We start from the raw sequence: 16,596 nt of genomic DNA, 5'->3' as shown, positions 1-16,596 counted from the left end.
ACCAAAATAATCAATTATTTTGCAAATTATTGAGAAATTGATTTCTCGGATAAGAAAAAAAAATTTTGAAAAAGCGAAAAAGTATGGCCAAAATTTATTCGTGTAAAATTAGGAAATGTTATTTAAAGTCAAAGATAGATGACGCTGAAAACCGAAACTAATTTATTTCGACACGCACAAAATCGAAACTTAAACTGTCTCGAAATGGAATAAAATCTGTCCATCTCAACAAAATAATATACCAGACCAGACCAGAATTGAACGTTTCCGTCGCTGCCCAGCCTTTGCAGGCTGTCTGGCGACTTACAGATCACCAGGGGTGGTATGAGAAGGAAAAAGACAAGTTTGTGCATGTGTGTAAGGTATGTAGTGTATGTGTGTGTGTAGAGAATGAATGAGCCAGGAGAGTATTGTTTACAAATCTTCGCGAAATGAATGCTCATCGAGATAAAACACAACACAATCGAAGAACAAGGGGGAAATGTCTTAAGGGAAGTAGCTGATGATATGCTACCCAAAAACCCCAACATTATAAATATTTACATAATCGAGAGACACTAACCACAAAATAATATATTTTTATATTATTTTGTTGAGATGGACACATTTTATTCCATACGTCAACCGATATTTTACTACGTCAAATTTCTCTATAATTAAACTCAACTACAAAAAAATTGATTAAAATAATAACTTAAAATATAAATTTTTCCAAAAAAAGGATAAAGTATTCCTATGCATCAATTCAGAAATTAATGTTTTAAATTAACAGCAGAGGACGTTAGTAAAAACATTTCTCTGGCACACGCATCAACATATCGCTCCTCCAATGTCAACCAAATATTGGGCATATTTTCATGCATTATTACTGATAAAATACATAACATTTGAGAAATTTCGAAACCCTCTCCCCCCTACAAAAACGAAAATCAGACTGAGTGCAATCGGCTTGACGGAACACTAAAATTCAAACCCTTCCGTTTTGATGGTAATGCATTGATTGATTTCGCGCTAGGTAAAATATTTTAAACATAAATTTTTTTTGAAGTTCTACAGAGTAAGGCCTCTAAAATTCACGAATAAACATAAAACAACATCGAAATAGACGTATATGGTAGAAAAATTTCGAAAAGGGCATTTCTACAAAAAAAAAGTTTGAAAATAAGCAAAAAAAGGAATTTATAGCGGCATTTTGCCTGAATTTCTGGACTCTCTAGTGATTTCACTCCTCTCCAAAATTTCAAGGAGTATTTTTGTAAAAAAGGAGTTTTTCTGTTTTATCAGTGAGAAATACATATAAAAAAAATTGCCTGAAATTTGAAGGAGTATTTTCAAGCTCGTGTGTAAAAAGTCGTTTTGCGTAAACTCGTCTCAACCCTGTCGTACAGTATATATTTTTCAATGTGGGCAAACTACCCATTTGCAAAAGTAGAAGTTACGCCCTACTTTAGACAAACACGATTAAAAAGTACCCGCAGATGTAAAAATCTAAGTTAATTTTCGAACTGAACAACTTGTGATATTCAAAGAGAATAAGAAAAAATTGTCCTTTCTCTCCCATTTTGCTTGAAGAAGAAGAAGAAGAAAGAATGTCTTTGTCGCGCGTGGGATATTTTTTTGGCTGGGAAATTTTTATCAGGACCGGCGACCAACAAAGTTTATCTTTTAAGAGAGAGAGAGAGAGAAAACGCTTCACAAGCTCTGGTATGGAGTTCAGAGGTCGATTATTGGAGTCTTCATCGCGTCGAGTATTTTGATGGCTTGAGTCAAGTGATCATCCCACTGCGTAAAAATCCGACCTCGCTTTCTCCCAGTCGAGAAAAGTAGAAAAATAAAATAATAATAATAAATCACACCCGGCCTTCTATCATTTGCTTATTTACCATGAATAAGGATTGTTAGTGAGTGAGGAGATTTTGAAAATAAGAATATGGCGGCAATTAATAAAATTTTACTTGCTTTTGCTGTGGGACTAGCCGCACAAGCATTATTTGTATCCGGTAAGTACGATATACATAAAAACTAATTAATCAATATTTTTTTGTACGAAATCATTATGCTTTTAAATTTGTTATGTGAATGAGTGCTAAGTTGTTTTAAGGACGAAACACTGCAAGACACATATGTAGATTTTTCTGTTCTTCCGCTAAATACATTTAAATTCACTAATGCTATTTTTTTTTCTCGCAAGGGCGAACGGGGCACGTGCCCTGTGCTCAAAAATTAATCAGCATATATACTTTTCTCATTTTTTTTTAATCTTGAATTCTCTTCCATGGTGTTTGTAAAATTAAACACTGTGACGAATTGTAAAATAATAAAGTGCCATAGCACGTCTCAGAATCTATTTTGAAAGTATTTGTACATAATTACTGTATCATATGAGGAGCTTGTTTTCAAAAGGGAACAATTCTACTTTTTATAAAATTACAACATTCCTCAGGAATACGTTTGCTTTTCAAAAGTAGAAAATAGTCCAACAGGTAGCAGCATGTAGGGATGGGTAGAAGAATATTTAAATACTATGTTTTTCAATCAACATTTAAGGGAGTTATCTACATTTGAATTTTGCAAACGTTCCGTTTTGAAAAAAAATTAGTGGAAATTTTACCTTTTTTGATTAAAGTTTGAACTGGTCAAGTCTGAAAAATTGGAAATTTCTACGTCAAATGTTGTTCCTACGCAAACTTATCTTGGGGATTTTGAATTGATTGGAGAAAAATGTTCGTTAAAACGAGATTTTCGCTATAATAGTATTCGTTGAAACGGGATTCGACTTTTTTTTTTTTTTGGAGATCAATAAAAATACGAATATCATACATTTTTTATGAGACATTCTTTTCTTTGATGATATTTTCTCTTGACGATGATATATAGTGTCCCATAAATTCGTAAATACATGGAGTTAATTCAAGGAAGTGATATGTTTGAATGTGGTTTCTGAAAAAATTATTCTCACGAAGATTTTTTTTGGCAAAGGAAAAAAAATTATTTCAAATTTTTGTCGATAGAGGACGCTGCACGGAAGCAAATCACTGGAAATACGTAAATAAAAGTCCTGTAAAATGCGGGGTGTAAAATTAACAGCTCATTTCCGAATTTTCCTGCTGCTGGCACTTATATAAGGTTTTCATTGTGGTGTTGACAAAGCAATGTTGGTAAAGGTTTTTTTTATCTCACCTACGAATCGCCGGCTGAGGCTGCATGAACGTTTCGGATACAGAATAGATGGAAGAAAGTATACTCTTCAGGTAAAAAAAAAAATACTCTTCAGGTCGAATCACTCCTACCAGACTTTCGTGCAGTGCCCTCGATCAACATAATTTTGAACTTTTTTTTTCTGTACCAAAAAATCCCCCTTCGTGAGAATTACACGAACCCCACTCGAATATACCGATTCCTTCAATTTTTATGAATTTTCATATTATTTACGAATTTATGGGGCACCCTGTATATATCATATATACACATTATCAAAAGTAAATAGATTGATTGACTGATGACCGCTCACGCCTAGGGGCTGTTGTGCAAGACAACTTCCTCTCTTCACCTCCTGGGAGGCTGGGTCGTGTCGGATATAGCATCTTCTATTTATTCAACAAATGAAATAATTATATACATTCTATGGAAACAATCCACCAGAAGATATTGAGCACGATACAATCAGGTTTAACTAAGAGAAAAATGAAATAATAACGCAATATATATACCAACGAAAAAAGATTGAACACACGCTAATTTGCACTAATTAGCTATGCACTATTATATACATTCTGTGGAAACAATCCATCAGCAAACATTGAGCACGATTCAATCAAGATTAGCACAAAAGAATAATGAAATATAATTATGTACCAAAGGAAAAAGCAAAAACACGCTAACTTACACTAATTAGCTATGAACCACTATACACATTCTATGGAACCAATCCATCAGAAAACATTGTGTGCGAGCACGATACAATCAAGATCAACTAAGAGAAAAATGAAATATATATACCAAAGAGAAAATAAGATTAAACACATGCTAATTTACACTGAATAAGATGAAAATAAATTTTTTCTGATGCAAATTATAAAATTCTTGGTCGCTTGACATGATAATTTCATGAGGGAAAACAGCTTTAAATTTATTAAAAATATTTCAATAAAAAAAGAATGAAATAAGATTCGTTTTGATGAAATTCTCACGCTTCCATCGATTACACAGGAAATTATTCTTTCCTGGTTTGGATTCTACTGTGTATCAAACGTTTAAGTTTTGTTTTTTTTTCTTCTACTTTATCGAATCCGATATCGGGAGATGATTATTTGTCGGATGTTTTTTTTTTCTGTCTGCGTGAGTTGAGTTCCGTAACATGATATCTCGATTATTTCCGACCAAGGCCTCATTCAGAATTTGTTTCTTCTTACTTAATCTGTACTTATATTCCGTGATGAGTAAACACTTACGACCCACTTCAATTTGTCGAAGGTCTTTGCCTTTTCGTCGCGATCATTTCCTTTTCAGCATAACTTCGCTGAGCTGGACAAATATTATGTTATTGAACGTGATAATCGAAATGAAATAGGTTCTCTATTAGTTTCTCACAGGTTATCTTACGAGATATTGCTGAAAATGAGATGAGACATGGCGGGGAGGGAAGTAATGCTAGTACTATATATTGTAAAGAAAATGCGACTAAACTTCATGTCTAACTCCGTTCATTGACTTGTTGGAGCACTGAGCCACTTAGACATTAGAGGAAGCCTCGCTATAGGCTCAAAGATGTTTGTTTAATTGGGTTAAAGCAGTGGTTTCCGAACTTTTTGAAGCACGACACCTCCTTTTAGCAAAAATTTTATTGGCTTCCCCCACCCTTTCTTCTTTTTCATCTTCAATTACAATTTAATCGATAAATGGTGCTGCACCAATTCTATTCACATGTGCATAATCAACTCTGTACTTCTGGAATTTTTTGAAAAATTGACATTCTGAGATCGAGATATATCAGTGCTCGTGCTTGTACGTGATTAAGCAGCGGATACATCAACCTGTGATTGACAACCAATGAAAGTTGAATGATTGTAGCAGGCCCCGCCTTATCAAAATCTGCTACTCCATGATTTCTTCAGACCCGATAATTAAAATTTTACGGGGCTGCCTGCAAGAATCATTCGAATGATTAAAAAACAAATTGAAGTCAAATAAATTCAATTGCTGTTATTAAGGTATGGAATTTTAATGGGGGAGAATTTCCTTTTCCAGACAACCCTGTAATGTCTGATTTATTATATGTGTGCTTTACTTTTGACTAGTGGGTGGTTACATGAATAATAAGTAGCTGAACTAAGAGTTAAGGTGCGTTTTAGATTTGACAAATATTTATTTGCATTGCGAAAGAATATAGAATAAATTTATTTTAGGACGTTTAAATTTTGGAAAATCTTTCATGCCTCCCTTCCCCTGGCACTATTGTTAAAGCAATGGTTCTGAGAGTGGCGTTGTGGTTCTGAGGGACATCGTAAATATTTTTAAAGGTTTCACGCGAGCTGGGCACTATTGATGTGTGCCTTTGAAGCGGTTATTTGTAAGACTATTCTGGGAAGCCACGATTAAGCGTTGTCTATGGTAAGGGAGCCATGGATGACAAAGGTTTGAAAACTACTGTACGGTATGTCGTTTAAATTGAGGGCACCAAAATTATTAGGCCTCGGGCGAATGAGTCACTTGGGCAACGTACTAAATGGGAAAACATAACTTATTTTATAAGGATAGCTTCATGAAATCTGAATTGCCTCGTGGACACAATTAGGTTTATAAAAAAGTCCACATTGTGTACGAACGTCATATGTCCGCTTTAAATGTTTTAACCAAACCTTGGTATCGGAAGCAAAGAAAAAACTTTAACTCATGAGTTGAAATTAATAATTAAGAGTTGCAGACTGGATGAATTTTCGTTGATGAGCATGGGATTTAATTTTTGAGGAGGACAATAAGATTGGACCTCAAGTATGAAACTGTGACCAGTTTGTAAAAATGGCAGATGCTACGCAAGCTTTGGAATTACATTTCTAAAAATCACGGCAAAGTTTACATCTTTGAAAACTCTTCTCCAGCCTATATTGCAGCCTCGCAAAAAACAACGTGGTTTTGTAGCACATGCCATATTATAATGTACCAAACAGATCTTACTTGGCTAATCACTACCAATTCAGAAATTATCCAGTGGTTATGATAGAATTTTAGGAATGTACATTTTTACAAAAAAAATTGCCTTACTCGGAGTAGCGTAAACTGGGGTATTACTATACTATAAATTAACGTCAATTTCATAATACACAGTTGAGACCTCTTCATTTTATGACTGCACACTTATCTGCATGATCTAATACCGAAGGTGACATTTTGTTTTAGATCTGATGTTTTCCCGACGTATCGAATGATATATTCGTTAAAAAAAGGTTCATACATTCAATATTTTATACTTTACGCATCATTTTACAGGTGAATGGGAATCGATGCTGGAACGTTGCTGTGATGTCGGCAGTGCTTGGGGAACCAATCAAACTACCTGTACCGGTCCGCCTCTACCTATTTCAGGAATACAGGCACAAGACAGGTCCATCTGCCTTACTGCCGTCTATATCTGCTGTATCAAAGTACACAGGCATCTACATTGTGAACAGGGTAAACAGATTGCCAGGAGTGGACAGCATTGCTCTCTACTACCAACCCTGGGAGGAGAAACGCATAAAGTACTAGAATATAACTTTCCCGATTATTCCCCCATAATTTAATATGTTATTATTCCCCCATAATTGAACTTACTTGTTTTGTCGTTTTTTTGGAGCCAATAAATTTTCCATTTCTCCGCAGGACTGCTGCGATGCTTGTACTTTAGGACTGAAAGCGCGGAGTCGGAGAATTCCATGCTCATTCATAAACTTCCGTTTCGACTCACCTTGGAGAGAAGCTTACGATGAGTGTTGCCATAATTCGCCACTTGCACCAGCTACTTCACCCTTAACTGGAAGTTAGTCATCAACTTCTTTATTATAGAAAATTTTTCATGGTTTCTCAAGCTTTAGATATACCGACTAGCTTTTCTAGATAGAGCACCATGATCACCCGAAATCAATGTCAGTGTAATATTTCAGGAGACAGTTTCTCTAGAGCGTCGGAAGAGTTTTACTTTTAGGCGCTCTGCTTCAATCCCGTGTAGATTTGATTTCTGAATTAATTCACCATTGTACAAAATACTGAGGGGTGTTGGAGCACCCACTGCCAATGCATGTTTCTCGCGTGGGCAAATAAGCATGTGCCCAATTCCAACAAATTTTAAGGGCTTTAACAGCCCCCGAAATTCTAAACTTCATGAGTTTGCACTGCATATTTACTTTTTCATCTTGTTCAAATTTGAATATAAAATTGAATACCCTGATGAAGAGAGAAACAAAGCAAGAAAATGTCACAGCATACTTCAGATTTTATTTTAATAGAAAAATACATAATTGCTACTTAATAATACCTTGTAACTATGACTCAAAGAACACTATATATATATGAAGGGGCCCAGAAATTCATGTTTGATCAGGGTCCGAACTTATGACGAACGGACCTTACCTACTGCACCCTCACCTCAGACACCACTGACAGTTTCTATTGACTTTCAACGGCAAATACAAATACAAGGGTCACAGGAAAACGGCCCAACGAGGTGGCTGAAGAAAAGGTGTCTATAAAAACATGAATGTCAAATAAAACAATTATGGGTGTCTTGTTCTAACTATGGATAGCCTATCGATTTATTCAAATATATATATCGTTTTAAACACATCAATATATTGTGTTAAGATTCACGACCCGCGGAGGTAAGCTATTCCATTTATTAACAACCATTATTAGAGGGGAAAACTCCCTGAGACACCACAACCTGTAATTGTCCCTTACCGATCGATACTGGTGTCCCCTTTTCGAAGCAGTTGATTGACGATGTATTAATAACTCATATGGTCCATACTATCCATTCCATTAAACAGTTTAAACACTTTTATCATATCCATCCAACATCTGCGTTCCTCCATCCTCCAATGTAAACATATTAAAGATATCAGGTCTATATAGGTCTATCAGGCCTTCATAGCTCAAACCTTGTGTGTCAACTAAAGCCGGCGTAGATCTTCTCTGCACCCTCCCCCCCAACCAAGTCTAGGTCCCTTTGTAGGTATGGTCTCCAAAACCTTACATGCACCGCATACTCCAGTGTATGACGAACTAAGCCCCGGAAAAGTGGAAGCATCACTTTAAAAGAGCAGAAAAATATACCTTTTTGAGAATGAAACCGAGCATTCTATTCGATTTTTTGACCACCGCTGAACAATGTTCAGAAAACCAAAGCCGCTCGTCAATGAGAATTCCCAAATTGGTGACCCTAGTTGCATCCTGGATATTACCATTCAACTCATAAGTGAAACGTGGGTTGTTTGAACCAGAACCAGCGTTCATGCACCTATCAACACTATAGGTCCCAGAGTGAGATAGATGGCTTTTTCTCAGCCCATGATATCAAGGAAACAGTTATTTTCCGGATATTTTTGCTGAGGCGAACTCGGAAGAAAAGTCATCACGTCTCCGCCGGGACTCGAACCCCAAGCCCTCTTTCATACCAGGCAAGCAGGCTCTGCAAGAGGTATGCAAGAGAGCCTGGGTTCGAGTCCCGGCGAAGACATGATGACTTTTCTTCCGAGTTCGCCTCAGCAAAAATATCCGGAAAATAACTGCTTCCACTATAGGTCCTGCTCCGTTTCTTAGCCCATGCTACAATCATATTTCAGTTCGTCTGGAGCATCTCCCTATAGTTTTGATTCCCGACTACCCCCTGTAAACTTCACCGTCGTCTGCGATTTTGCTAACAATCCCATAATCACCCTGATCGAGTTTATCGATAAAAAGTGGAAAAAGTATTACCCCAAAGACACTTCCTTGAGGGACTTCCTTTCACCATAACCGTTGTAACCTATCTCTGAATCACGATTCTATCCAATTCAACACGTTGCCCCAAATCCCAATCTCATGTAGACGATTCAAGAGTCTACCACGTTGCATCTGATCGATTACCTTCTGGAAATCAAGAGAAACTACGTCGACGTTTTTGTCTTTTCCGAACTCCTTAGTCACGTGATCATAAAAAAAATTAATTAGCAATTAATTAATTAATCGTTTTATAATCATCACACTCTCCAGGAATTTGTATGTTCCTAAATTAATAACGATTCCTAAATTAAGTCAAGTTTTATGGCAGTTACAACAAGGAAACTTTTTTAAAAGGTGCATTTCATTTTTTGAATCGTCTGATAAACATTGAAATTATTCAAAGTGAGAAGTATTTGGTTTATTCATAAATTAATATAATGTGGAAAGTTGCCAAAATGTAAAAAAGCAATATCACGTAGGAGGACAAAAAAAAAGAAAGGAAGTTTATGTATTTCCTCTATCTCCAATTCAGGAACAAGAGACCTGAATGCTGGACAGAATTCAAGTGCAGTTGGGAACGACCCATGTGGAAGAGGTTACCGTTTGGCTGCAAATCAGCGGTATTGTGAAGGTAAATCAAAGTCGATGTTATCTATATTTTCATATGAACCCTATGATTCAAGAGTTTTGACGGTGTAGTGAGAGATGCGGACGCATATAACAAGTAGAATTTGGTGGGCACTGGGTAGATACCGTTGTTTCTTGCTGTTTTCGGGTTGTTTCCCGTCCAAAGAGAATGAAAACTTAACGAAGCTGTTATGTATCCATATGCGTTTCACTGTAAAAGTTGAGTGTTCGCTGAGTGTTTCGTCACTCTAAATATCGTCCTTTTAAAGGTATTTTCAATGAGCACTTTTCATGTCCCTCCTGAGAAAAAAAAAATTTTATGAGAAGAAACACGCGCGCGACATCTTTCGCATGTCTTCAAACTAATGCTAGCATATTGCGAATTCTTGAATGGAACTTCATTTAAGAATTAAGGTGATTAGGGTGAGATCGACAAAATAGGGTGAATCACAATGATTGGGAGTGCTAAATCGGATACCATTATCGAGAACTCTCAGGTGCTTCAGAGCAATGCAGTGCTTGCGAAAATTTGGCTGGATAGCTTGTTATATTCGTTAGTGGCAGATTTCTCCGGTTCAATTGCTAGATTTCATTCAATTTCGACAGGAAGTTGGGGAATTCTTTTCCGTAATTATACTACTTATTTTGCCTTCATCTGTCGCAACATACATTTATCGAAAATTTTTCATCGGATGTTTGTTATTTCTTTTTAAATTAAAGCATTTTAACACTTTGAATCAATTAATTGAACTTTGTTCAATCGAATAAATAACAAAAGTGGAAAGAGAACAATATCACTATATTGTGTCGTGAATTTAATTTGAATGTCATTCTTTTATATTGACTAATAGACATCGACGAATGTCAGCTGGGAACCCACACATGCAATCCATTGTTAGAAACATGTATCAACACTATTGGTGGGTTCACTTGTCTTGAATCGCCGAATAAAAACATCATCCCCGGACAGTGCCCGAGAGGATATATAAGAAATCCTTCTTCTCAAGGTTGTGAAGGTAAGTACGAATGATGACATAAAATGCACATTGTCTGTCTGATGCTAATGTAACAAAGATGGTAAATACAGGGTGATTATAAAAAAACTATACCGACATATGGGCCCCTAACTATTATACCATTCACAGAAACTGAATGAAATTTTGGCATAAGGTATTTTGATGTATGCGCTCAAGAACGATATGGAAAACAACAGTGTCACTCTAACAGTTACGGTTACAGTGAGAAAATTTCGAAAATATCAAATGGCAACACCAAGTTTTTTGTATTGGAATGTGATCTCCATTGTGAAAAACCCTAAATAGCGTTCGAACGGCAACTGTAGCATGAAAATCACCGGCGGTAGATAGGCTAAAAGTGAGGACAACCAATAAGAGAAGCAGCATAACAGAGAAGCAGCATAAAATAAAGCATTTTATTGTGTTTCACAAATTTTCCACATGACCTTGTGGAGGACTAATCAGGCTGGGATCTCAGCCGAAGAAACGGTATGACGAATGAAACGAACATTAATGCTCTGGTGCACGGCAAAGTCCTTTTCACTTTTTCCTTGCCTAGCTCCGGGGATTTTCGTGCTACAGGTGCCATTCCAACGCTATTTAGTGTTTTTCAGTATAGAGATCGCATTCCAATACAAAAAACTTGGTGTTGTCATTTGATATTTTCGAAATTTTCTCACTGTAACCGTAACTGTTAGAGTGACACTGTTGTTTTCCATATCATTCTTGAGCGCATACCTCAAAATACCTTATGCCAAAATTTCATTCAGTTTCTGTGAATGGTATGATAGTTAGGGGCCCATATGTCGGGATAGTTTTTTTTATAATCACCCCGTAGATAATCACACAATAATCTTGTCTTGTATATGATTAAATCTGGAATTAAGTTTGAGTAAATTCAAACCTCTCGTAACCGGATCATCGGGATAAAGCGTCACTCCGTTTACCAGGTCACTTTTTTTAAAATCCCAATTGCCATGTATGGTGTTGTTGTTATTAAACTCCTGATAATGCGTCTCCACATTAGAGATGGGACGGATATTCTGCTGCTGATCGGTATTCGGCCTATTTGGCCCTTTTGAGAATATTCGGTTCGGCCGAATATCTGTATAAATCTAAGCACAACAAACTAATTTAAAAAATTATAGTAATTGAAATTTTTTTATAAATTAAAAATTTACTGATTATATTTTATTGTGTGGTGTTATTCGGAAAGGTTATGTTAAACAACAGCAAAAATGAAACGATGAACCTCTCCGCTAATTATAGGAAGTACAGATGACTGGATACCAAGCAAAGATAATTGGAAAGGAAAGGCACATTCCTCTGTGGGGAATCAAACCACCAACCTCGCACTTTCCAGGCGCGTGTTCTACCATTAAACTACAGAGAACAGACATCTTTCGTAAGAACACTCTGTTCCTTTGGGCTGAACGGGACTGTGCAATAAGCCTCCTAACTCAAAGGTGGTTGGTTGGTGGTTCGATTCCCCACAGAGAAAAGTGACTTTTCTTGGTAATTATCTTCGCTTGGTATCCAGTCACCTGTACTTAACAGCAAAAATGTTTTAATTTATTTCATTACGTATAATTGATGCTACGTTAAAAATAACCTTGGATATATTAAACTGGATACTGTGTTACGTTTGCATCCTCCCCTCATTGGTAGAGTTAGGACTATCCCTGTGGAAAAATATGACCTATTTTCATGTCAGTTAATTGATTTCAGATATCGATGAATGTGCTTCAGGAGTCTGTCCCCCGAACCAAATCTGTACAAACACGGTTGGCTCGTTCATCTGCATACCACAAACTCAGTCGGAGAGCTGTCCTCCAGGATTCAAACAGCATCAAACAACTGGGAGATGCATTGGTGAGACTTGAGCATACTTATCTTTACGCATTTCATTCCTAATCTCAGTTTCCTATATTAACTACAGTAATTAATTGATTGATTTATACCCAGAAGATCAATTAGGATTTTTTTTTTCATGAGCAATAATACAGAATTTTCTGGCTTAAAAGTGTTTCCTGTACATATGTATAAGCTAGCAGAGCGTTCTAACTACTGTAATGATGATAAAAATATCGATGTGAACAATATTTTCGATATGCTTTCCAGATGTAGACGAGTGTGCAGAAAATATCGATAGCTGCGATAAATCACAAGAATTCTGTCTCAATTCTCATGGTGGATACCAGTGCCAGCCTAAGACGACTAGACATAGAGGCTGTCCGGCTGGCTTCAAATGGACGGAAGAAAGTGCCAAGTGTGAAGGTATCAACCGACTCCTATAATAAGGGATTGCCGATGTGACTACGTTCAAGTTCTGAGCTTACAATTGGTTTTCTCTCTCTTTTTTTTTCAATTGGTTAAATTAAGAAGAGATGCATACAAATACCATATAATTCTTGACGAAATAAACAAATAACTGTATACGAAGGTTTTTAACAGCTGGCTGAGGCGAAGATATATATAGGAAAGAGGGAAAATTCAACTGCCCTGCGGGAAATCGAACCCCCCGTCCTTTCACTCTGGATGGATAGCGGAGAGTGACATCATTCTCGGATAAGTCGCCGTCTGGTGGCATTGTCACCAATTGTGAGCTTTGACCTGAGTTAGGTCCGACCATCCATGTGCGGTCCTGTTCAGTGCACACGAGCTCCAAGGAAAGATTGAGATATGCATTGCCTTTGTAGTCTAGTGGTCTAGGGCGTTCACCCGGAAGGGCAGTTGAATTCTTCACTCTTTCTTAAACATATCTTCGCATCAGCCAGATGTTAAAAACCTTTGTATGGGTAACGAAGAGTGACATCTTCCTCGAAAAAACAGGATGTTGGCAAAAGTATCTTTTCCTTTTTAATAAAGTAAATAAAATAAAGGTTTTGTTTAAAACCTTAATAAATATTAAGGAATTCATATTCCTTATAATTTCCATGAATATTAATTAAGGAAGATAATTAATATTCATGTTTTTTTAGTTTACGTGGGACAATCTAGTAATTATCAAGGGTTCCGTGTGAACCGAGACGTTAGAAACCTTTGCTCTATCTGAGCAGCAAAAGCAGAGTATTTTCATACATTTTTTTCAGGAGAAAACAAGAGAAAGAGAGAAGCAAAAAAAAAACGGTAGTTGTGTTGTATGATGGAAGTTTATCTGAGAGTCTATAGTGAAATAAGAGTATATATTTTGTACTCCCGATGTTCTTATATCATGCTACCTGATCCGTTCTGTTTCTTGATGTTCACTTGAGATTCCTCTCTCTCCCAATCCTGCGTAGCTTTATCCCCTTTCCCCCGTTTTGTACTTTATCCTTAGTTTGTTATTGTTTTAGCATCCCGTGTCATGTACGTAAATGATATGTTTTGTGGTTCGTTTCTCTTCCCTCCTCTGTGGCTTAAAATTTTCCCATTACTAAAGATGTCGACGAATGCTCAGAAGAACTGCACAACTGCGAGGAAGTTGACGAGGAATGCCGTAACACGATTGGAGGCTACGAATGTGACCCGAAATGCCCACAGGGTCAAAAATTCGATCCTACCGAAGATTCTTGCATTGGTAAGTTTCGGATATTTGTGTTACTACTTTATTTATATAGTATATTTGAAAAGTAAGGGCAGATTAGATATATAAAAAGCAATAAAGAGAGATGAGGGAGAAAAAATCAAACGAATTAATTCAATGAATGTACCGTTTCAAAGTTCCTTTTAAAAAAGGTAGAACACCCTGATAGCTAGGAAACAGTTATTTTCCAGATATTATGCTGAGGTGAGCTCGGAAAGAAAAGTCATCACGTCTCCGCCAGGACACGAACCCAGGCCTCTTGCATACCGGGCAAGCATGCTACCATCTACACCACTGGAGACACATGAATCTGCCTTCCTAATTTCACGCACTGTGTCGTGAGGCGCTGGAGTAGAGGCATTAGTAGCCTCTCTTAACTTCAGGAAATGGTTCCCACCCGGGTGGGACCATTCCTGAGAGATGAGGGAGAGATTCATGTGTCTCCAGTGGTGTAGATGGTAGCATGCTTGCCCGGTATGCAAGAGGCCTGGGTTCGTGTCCCGGCGGAGACGTGATGACTTTTCTTTCCGAGCTCACCTCAGCATAATATCCGGAAAATAACTGTTTCCTCGATATCTCTGGCTGAGAAAGAAGCCATCTATATCTCTCTAACCCTGATAGCTGTTACAAAAAATTAGAACTTCCGACTTAATACGCATTAATTACATGAATATTTTCATGCATTTACATTAACTTGAATAAGTGTTGCATATCTTTTCTGGTTATATATCTGTCTATCATTATTCGCCGGCTAGAAAAACATACGTGTATATTTGCTTGGACAGTATGGGGAAACGCGTGCTGATATCATACGAATACATTGCACTGTGCTCATCGTTGGTCTTGACCATGGATTTTATGCATCAAGACATTGAATTTATGAGTCTTCGGCACAGATCTGGATCGGACCTAAACTACAAATTCTTTTGCCGCTATTTTAGAGCCGATAAATCTTTTTGCGATTGATTAGCGTTTTTTTTAGCACGACTCCGCAATGTCTTGGTAGGATCAGCACCAGGTACAATCATCAGATACAACGAAACCACCAAAGTATCGATGATGTTTGAATGAACATTGCCGAATTCTTGATCCACAATTTGCGAAATGTATTGTAATACTATAAACCTATATTACTCTAAAATAATCTGTCATCTCCTTATGGCCCCCACAAGGGTGGGGGTGACAGGGCACCAGGATGATTATTATTATTTTTCGTTTTTTCACGCTATATATCCACTATAAAAGGGCCCGTGAAAAGTCTGGTCCGGGGGCTCGCCAAAGTTCCCAGCTTTGAAGCCCTGCTCCAGGATGTGGGGTCATGCATTTTCTACTGTGTGTCTTAATATAAAGATGTCTGTCTGTTTGTTGGTACTCACACGTATTTTTTTTTTTTTTTTTTTTTTTTTTTTTACGATGACGGATAACAGAAACTGATGGTTAATCGAAGTTTTACTGTACTGTATTTTGTACCGAAGCATCTTGTCGCGATGCAGAGCAGAGGAGGGTAGGGTGCTAGTCCCCCAAGTATGTTGGATTGACAGATTATCATGCGACAACTAAGAAATTTAAAAAATAGTGGTATTCTCAGAATAAAGGCCATCAAGTTCGTTGAGAAAGAAAATGGTTCAGGATGAACATATGCACATTAAAAAAACCAAAAGAAAAATACGTAAGAGTCAATTTTATCTTTTCAAAAGTTGATTGATCAATGAAGCAATTTGTTCATCTTCAATTGATAAGTGATTTTCTCTCCCTTTTACTTACCCACATTATTTATCCCTATTTTCTCACCGCCTCAATGACCTTTTTTTTCCAATTTGTGGTTTGTTCCTAGTAATGAGTATCGAGAAGCACACGGCCTTGAAGAGGAGAAAAAAAGAAACATAGAATTTTGAAATTTTCTCTAATCTGATAGGTTGTGATTCATCAAGAACTGATAGCAAGGTCATGGGAAGAAAATAGAGAGTTACAAAAATACATTGTGAATGTATATATCATACGCTTGCGTTATGCAATCGATTGATTGATTGTAGAAAAATTATATCCTCTGAGAAAGAATCACACGTTACCGATTTCTTACTGATTCCTGTATGTGTTACGCGGGGTAAATCCGGTTATTATGAATAATTGTACTGACTATTTTGGTCAGTTTGATAAATTTCTCTAAATTTATTACCGGTTATTATGCATAATACGCAAGCGTCACTGGTAAATACTATAAACCGATCTCATTGCCATGATAATATTCATTAGTTAGAAGACCGTGCTTGTGAGCCAGTATCTGAAACAGGTATAATGAGCTCTGATCTAACGAATTTTTCCGAATTTATTCCGATATTGCGAACTCTCATGCAACAAATTTTGCGATTTTACAACGATATAATGAACTTCTATTTAACAAATTCACCAATTACACTAGGGTGTATTATGCGT

General features: G+C 36.9%; 1 protein-coding gene across 4 annotated transcripts in view; it reads left to right on the top strand.

Moving 5' to 3' along the window:
* Positions 1-1,804: 1,804 nt before the first annotated feature.
* The window catches only part of LOC149075825 (uncharacterized), a 55,962-nt gene continuing 41,170 nt past the window's right edge, over positions 1,805-16,596 (top strand). For 3 of the 4 annotated variants that reach the window (XM_089243340.1, XM_089243341.1, XM_089243339.1), the window contains exons 1-8: positions 1,805-2,000; positions 6,487-6,737; positions 6,859-7,015; positions 9,488-9,586; positions 10,434-10,598; positions 12,327-12,470; positions 12,720-12,875; positions 14,020-14,157. In XM_089243340.1, coding sequence (XP_089099466.1) covers positions 1,931-2,000; positions 6,487-6,737; positions 6,859-7,015; positions 9,488-9,586; positions 10,434-10,598; positions 12,327-12,470; positions 12,720-12,875; positions 14,020-14,157 — 1,180 coding nt within the window. In that variant the 5' untranslated portion in view covers positions 1,805-1,930. The remainder of the gene's footprint in view (positions 2,001-6,486; positions 6,738-6,858; positions 7,016-9,487; positions 9,587-10,433; positions 10,599-12,326; positions 12,471-12,719; positions 12,876-14,019; positions 14,158-16,596) is intronic. The other variant, XM_089243342.1, reaches the window with a different exon arrangement.

The sequence above is a fragment of the Pholcus phalangioides genome, unplaced genomic scaffold (genome assembly GCF_987345545.1).
Source record: "Pholcus phalangioides strain wild (caught in Gottingen) unplaced genomic scaffold, Ppha-v1.0 ptg000015l_1, whole genome shotgun sequence".
In the NCBI taxonomy this organism is placed as follows: domain Eukaryota; kingdom Metazoa; phylum Arthropoda; class Arachnida; order Araneae; family Pholcidae; genus Pholcus; species Pholcus phalangioides.
Note: the sequence above shows the minus strand (reverse complement) of the source record. Positions and strands in the feature narration are given on the sequence as shown.